This window comes from Eumetopias jubatus, unplaced genomic scaffold (assembly GCF_037043125.1).
Source record: "Eumetopias jubatus isolate StellerSeaLion01/CBP00866 unplaced genomic scaffold, mEumJub1_p1.0 scaffold_10, whole genome shotgun sequence".
NCBI lineage: Eukaryota > Metazoa > Chordata > Mammalia > Carnivora > Otariidae > Eumetopias > Eumetopias jubatus.
The window spans coordinates 103,954,129-103,961,144 of NW_028274816.1; the positions used below are offsets into that span (position 1 = coordinate 103,954,129).

The window sequence follows — 7,016 nt, forward strand, 5'->3', positions numbered from 1 at the left end:
GGCTCCTGGCCCAAGGAAACTAAAATTATCTCGGGCAGGTGGGGGCGGGGCCTGGGGTAGAAGCATGGGAGGAGGAACCATAGGAGGAGGGGCGGGGACTCCCTGATACTACGCCGGCTGGGATTGTTTTTGCCCTTCTTAGCCCGGGAGCAGGTGCCAGGGGAGAGGCGGGGAAGACAGGCGAGCCCTCAAGAGCAAAGATCGAGAGTCCTCGTGAGGGTGGGGGGGGTAGGGACGACGGACGGGGGCTGGAAGGTAGGGGGAAAGGGCGCTCACCCTTCCCCATGCTCCTCACCAAATCGGGTCTGCTCATTGGCCAAGTTGGGGGCCTATGTGGGCCTCTGGGTCCCACCTGATGGGGCAAAGAGTACTCAGAGAAAGAGGGAAACCGGCCAGAAGGGTGTCCAGCAACAGGGGCTGCCCCTTGACCTCCAGCCACAGTCTGGCCACCCAGCCTGCACCCTGGCCCTCAGAGGCACCCAGGGGGGATGTTCTCCCTTCTTTGCAAAGTCTGTCTCAGCTTCTTCTGAAATACAAGGGGTTAGGCAGGGTCTCATACTGGGAGGAGTGATCTAGGGGAAGCTCTGGCCAGGTGCCAGGGGACTCCCCTTCGAGAGATCACTTTAGCTCTCTCCTCCAGCATTAGCCAAACACAAGGGTCAGGGAGAGGGCCTGGAAAGCCACAGATCAAAGGCAGTGGCCACCTCCCAACCTCAAGTGGGTGACAGTTGGGTAAACAAACAGTCCTTAAGGGTGATAAGAGGTCTGCCCTGGGGGACCATCAAGGAGTGGCTCCAGCCTCAACTTTCTCCAAAAGGGGTTTTCCTCGAAAAACCAGTAGGAGTGGACTAAGCAAAGAAGTGGGGGAGGGGGCGAGGTCACCTGGGCCATGGCACAGCATCTTGTGCAAAGCACTGGACGATTCCTTTCTTCATTCAATAGTATCTGTTAAGTACCTACTACATGCAAACCCCATGCTCGGTACTGGGGGAAAAGTGGGGGGCAGCAGAAACAGACCCTGCCCTTATCCTCATGCAGCCCAGCTGGGGAGACTGATGTTCACCGAAGAATCCCACAAGGGGCACCTGGGTGATTTGGTCAGTTAAGTGACCGACTCTTGATTTCCGCTCAGGTCATGATCTCAGAGTTGTGAGATCAAGCCCCGTGTTGGGCTCCACGCTGGGTGTGGAGTCTGTTTAAGAGTCTCCGGTTCTCTCCCTCTTTCTGCCCCTCCCCCCTAAAAAAAAAAAGGCACACAAAAATGAGAAATGACAGGTGACCAGTATGCTGGGAGAATGACCCACCCAGAGAGTTGGGGAAGCCTTCTCTGTGGAAGTGACGAGCGAGCAGAGGAGAACTGGAGCAGGGGGAAGGGTGAGATTGGTGGGTGGGAATGGGGGGGGGTACTGTTCACGATGAGGAAAGGTGCCAAAGCCCTGAGCAGCAGGGGACGCAGCATGCGGAGGCAGAGTGGGGTTGAGGAGAAGGAAGGAGAGGAAGCCACACGGGTGAGCTCGAGCGGGTGTGGAGAAAGGCAAGTGCTTTGGACTCAGCTGTGTTTCTTAAAGTGTGGCCTGTGACCACCTGCCTCCACGTCTCCTCAGGCTTGTATAAAAAACAGATCCCTGGGCCCCTCCCCACCTACTGAATCTCAGTCTCTGGGGCCAAGACCCAGGAATGTGTGGTATTGACAAGCCCTCAGGTGGTTAAACCAGGTTTAAGAGCCATCCATCCTGTCTGTCCAGACGGGCAGGAACTATGCGCTGAGGCCAGACCCTGCAGTGTCTCTGCGGGCTTAAGGAGAGGCGCAGAGAAGCAGGCAGATTTACATTTTGAAAAGATCGCGCTGGATGTTGAAGGATGGGGTTAGAAGGGGAAGCCAGACTCAGAAGGCTGAGTGCTATAGGATTCCATTTATATGGCTTTCGGAAAGGGGTGGAACCGTAAGGACAAAAGACAGATCTGGGGTCAGGGAGGAGGGAGACGGGTTGATAGCAAAAGGCACAGGGACTTGTGAGGAGGTAATGGAGCTGTTCTGGATCTTGGTCATGATGGTAGATACAGAACTGTGTGTCAGGACTCACAGAAAGTTACACTTAAGAGGGCGAATTTTACTGTGTATAAGTTACATCTGAACTTTTAAAAAGATTTTATTTATTTATTTGAGGGAGAGAGAGAGAGCATGAGAAAAACAGAGACCACGAGTCAGCAGGGGGAAGGTTAGAGGAGAAGCAGATGAGCTGCTGAGCAGGGAGCCCGATACGGGACTCAATCCCAGGACCCTATGATCATGACCTGAGCCAAAGGCAGATGCTTAACCAACTGAGCCACCCAGGCGCCAATATCTGAACTTTTAAATAAAAAAAAGAAACAACAAAAAAGAATAGCTTTATAGATCAATGGGATAAAATCAAAAGTCAAATATAAACCCTTACATTTCTGGTCCATTGATTTTTGACAAAGGTACCAAGACAATTCAGTGAGGGAAAAATTAATCTTTTCAATAAATGGTTCTGGGACAATCAACTATCCACATGCCAGAAGATGAATTTAGATCCTTACCTCACAATCTACAAAGATTAACTCAAGATAGATCATAGACTTAAATGTAAGAGCTAAAATAAGACCTCTGAAGAAACCCTGGGAAAAAAATCTTTGTGACCTTGAGGTAGGCAGAGATCTAAGATGCACCAACAAAAGCACAAGTGACAAAAGAAAAAAATCAGCAAATTAGATGTCATCAAAATTAAATTGAAATTTAAATTAAAAATTTTGCACTTTAAAAGACATCATTAAAATTTTTTAAAAATTTCTTGAAGTTGGGGAGAAAATATTTGCAAATCATACATCTCCTCAGGGACTTTGTATCCAGAATATATAAAGAACTCTTGGGCACCTGGTGGCTCAGTTGGTTGGGTGTCTGCCTTCAGCTCGGGTCATGATCTCAGGGTCCTGGGATGGAGCCCCGCGTTGGGCTTCCCTGCTCAGCAGGGAGTCTGCTCCTCCCTCTCCCTCTGACCCTCCCCCCTGCTCATGCTCTTTCTCCAATGTGCGCACTCTCTCTCAAATAAATAAATCTTTTTTTTTTTTAATGGGCAAGGGTGCCTGGGTGGCTCAGTCGGCTAAGCGTCTGCGTTCAGCTCAGGTCATGATCTCAGGGTCTTGGGATCAAGTCCTGAGTCCGGCTCTCCACTCAGCGGGGAGTCTGATTCTCCATCTGCCCCTCCCCGCTGCTCGTGATCTCTCCCTCTCTCCTACACACCCTCTCTCTTAAATAAATAAAAATCTTTTTAAAAAATGGGCAAAAGATTTGAATAGATGTTTTTCTAAATAAGAGAGATGGATGGCTAATAAGCATATGAAAGGTGCTCGACATCATTAGTCATTAGAGAAATGCAAATTAAAACCACAATGATATACCCCCTCACACCCACCAGGATAGCTATAATCAGAGACAGACAATAAGTGTTGACAAGGATATGGGTAAACAAATCCTCATATATTGCTGGTGGGAATGTAAAATGGTACAGGCATTTTGGAATAAGTTGGGCCATTTCTCAAAAAGTTAAACATAAACTTATCATGCAACCTAGCAATTCTCCTAGAGAAATGACAATACATGTACATACAAAGACACTTACATGAACATTTATAGCAGCATTATTCAAAATAGCTAAAAACTGGAAACACAAATGACCATCAACTGGTATTGAATAGATCAGCAGAAGGTGGTCTATCTGTACAATGGGATACTGCTCAGTAACCAAAGGGAGCCAACAACCCGTACATGCTACAGTGTGGACGAACCTCAAAAGCTTTATAATAATGAAAAAAGCCAGAAGCAAAAGACCACATATTATATCATTTATATGAAATGTCCAGAAAAGGCAAATTTATAGACAGAAAGCAGGTAGATGATTGCCTAGGGCTGGGGCTAGGGGCTGGACTGCAAACAAGCAGGAGGGACCTTTCTAGACTGATGGAAAGGTTCTGTAACTGGACAGTAGTGATGGTGGCACAACTCTATAAATCACAGAATTTGTTTAAAAATGCATGTTTTGGGTTTTTTTTTAAGATTTGATTTATTTATTTGACAGACACAGCGAGAGAGGGAACACAAGCAGGGGTAGTGGGAGAGGGAGAAGCAGGCTCCCTGGGGAACAGGGAGCCCGATGCGGGGCTCGAACCCAGAACCCTGGGATCATGGCCTGAGCCGATGCAGAAGCTTAACGACTGAGCCACCCAGGCACCCCCAAAAATGCATGTTTTTTTAAAGATTTATTTACTTATTTTAGGTGGGGAGGGGCAGAGGGAGAAGAGTCTTAAACCGACTCCTCGCAGAGCACATGCTCTGCCGCAGGGCTCGAGCTCACGACACTGGGATCACGACCTGAGCCGAAAGTAAGAGTCCGTCGCTGAGCTGACTGCGCCACCCAGGAGCCCCCAAAATGCATGATTTGAAGGGATGGTAATAATGTAGGTAACCTGTTAAGATATTATGGTGGGACTCCAGGGAGGAAAAAGGCAGCAAGACAGCCTCCATTTTCAGAGTTGCAAAAGAGAATAATGCCAGCCCAGGCCAGGATGAGATCAGAGGTGCAGGGGAGGTGCAGGAACGGTGCAGGCGAGATGGGAGTGCAGAGCCTGAGGAAAGAGAGCCCCAAAGCCTTAGCTTCCCGAGTGCGAGTGCTGGGGAGAAGCAGTCACTGCTCCCGATTGTACCTACAGCTTTGGAGCTTGAGCCTGAAGTACTTGAGTGTTGAACTCTGGGGTGGTTTAAAACGCCACCAGCATGTTAGCAAGAAATGGCAACTATTCCATAGCATCAGCCAACCCCAGGCCCTGGATCTGCTTGCCCCATCACTTTCGCTTCCTTTTGTAAACTGAAAAGCACTTAGCAATCTAAGATATTTCATGAGAGTATATGAAGCCGTGACGTCCAGCGGACACGAGGTGCGGGGGAAATCCGGCGCTGAGAACCCCGGCCAGGTAAGGTGGTCTGGGCGGGTCCAGCCAGCCCAGAGCCCTCAAACTAGGGGGGATAGGGTCAAAACGCAACAGCAATCGCGGCCTGCAGGGGGCGCCCGGACGTAACGCGCGGCCCGCCCCGCCCAGAGGCCCCGCCCTGTCACGTGCTCGCAGCGTCGCGTCACACCCGGAAGCAGCGGCTGAAGCGGAGTCAGGAGCAATGAGCAGGGAGCCGGGGCCGACGTCTGAAGCGCCCCCTCCCGGGGAGATTGAACCGGGTAGTGGGGTGCGCATCGTGGTGGAGTACTGGTGAGCGTCTCCGGCTTGTGGGGTGTCCGGACCGAACGGGGGTGGGTCCACGGGAGGCCCCTACCCCGAAACCCAGGCAGAGCCCAAGCGTCTTGTCCCTAGTGAACCCTGCGGATTTGAAGCGACCTACCTGGAGCTGGCGAGTGCCGTGAAGGAGCAGTACCCTGGCATTGAGATCGAGTCGCGCCTTGGGGGCACAGGTGAGGCCCGCAGAACACCTGCTGAGTCAGTGTTCTAAATCTCAACTCTACCACTTTCTAGCCCTGGAATTGGCTGTTTTATATCGTGGCCAGCAGTGTCTGGCACATAGTAAAATGTCCAGCCAACTCGAGGCCCCTTCCAAAGGTGAGGGGGGACACAGATGAGGCCTGTAGGGAAAAAAAGGGTGAGACTGTAGAAGGGTTGGAGGGGAGGGAGCCCTTCGTTGAGTTATGAAGCCGGAGTTCAAAGGACACACAGGTAACGCCTCCCTCGGGTTCCTTGGCTTGAGCCGGGGTTGGGAAATGGCTCAGAGAACTAGTCTCCCGTGGGGCTGACTGAGACATGAAGGAGCCTGTCTGAAGTCTTAAGGAGTGTGAGAGCCACTCCTGACTTGCCTGTTCTCAGCATACAGTTCATTCATTGATTTATTTAATACCAGGGGCCTTTGAGATCGAAATCAATGGACAGCTGGTGTTCTCCAAGCTGGAGAATGGGGGCTTCCCTTATGAGAAAGATGTGAGTATTTACAATGTCGGGAGGCCCCGGTCCACCCTTCCCCTGCAATGGATCATCCCATTCCACGTCTGCCCTCTAGCTCATTGAGGCCATCCGAAGAGCCAGTAATGGAGAACCCCTGGAAAAGATCACCAACAGCCGTCCTCCCTGCGTCATCTTGTAACTACACGTGATTCTGGGTTCCTGCTCTGTTCTGGGACCCAGGCCTTGGTCTCCCATTAGGTCCTGCTGAGGGCTTCCCACTGCCTCTTTCCCCTCACTTGGGTCCTGGTAAGCTAAGACACTCTGGCCTCCACTTTGTCCCTTTGGGTACCAGGAGGGAATAGAAGCTGCCGTGGTCTTGGGGGTGGGAGAGAGACTTTCTCCATGGACATTTCCACAGCCACCTTATACCCCCTTCCCAGGATCAGTGCCCAAGAAAGTGTGCTCCACACTGTACCTTAGCCACACCGGTCAAATGCCACGACAGTTCTAACTTCCCTTCCACTAGCCCTGGGCAGTGTCAGCTATTGGCAATAAAGTGACACTACGAGACACCTGTACCAAACTAGTGTTTCTGTGTTTGGTGTGGGGGGGGGGCGGGGGGCATTGGTAGCACAGGCCAGCCCAGCCTTTATACCACCAGGGGGGCTCTGCTGGGTGGGTGGACTTTTTCTGGATAGTTACTTCTAGTTAATGATCTCCTCTCTCATAGCCAAGGCCATGAAAACGAGTCTCTTCTTTCCCCTCCCTCCTTTCCCCCCTCCCCACAGGGAGGAAATAATCCCCATTCCGGTGGGTGGCCTTAGGAATTCATTTTTTCTAACTAGAATGATCTGGTTGTTAAAGGGCTCACAGATCAGAATCCCAACTTGAAGATTTCCACCTCCCCACCAGCCCAAAAGCCAGGAAACAGGATAGGCTCCTCATTCAAGCTTTCTTGATTCCTAGCCACTTCCTCCAGGAAAAGATGACTTGAGTGTTAAGTTAGGTGAGCAGTAAGGGTTGGCACAGAGCCACCCGACATAGGCTGCTGCCCAGCT

The 7,016-nt window shown here is 51.0% G+C and overlaps 1 protein-coding gene across 1 annotated transcript; it reads left to right on the forward strand.

The window, feature by feature from the left end:
- Positions 1 to 5,138: 5,138 nt before the first annotated feature.
- MIEN1 (migration and invasion enhancer 1) lies at positions 5,139 to 6,528 on the forward strand. The gene is made up of 4 exons (XM_028089857.2): positions 5,139 to 5,277; positions 5,380 to 5,477; positions 5,918 to 5,994; positions 6,074 to 6,528. The coding sequence occupies exons 1-4, from the start codon at positions 5,189 to 5,191 to the stop codon at positions 6,155 to 6,157; spliced, it is 348 nt and encodes a 115-aa protein (XP_027945658.1). The 5' UTR covers positions 5,139 to 5,188; the 3' UTR covers positions 6,158 to 6,528.
- Positions 6,529 to 7,016: the final 488 nt, after the last annotated feature.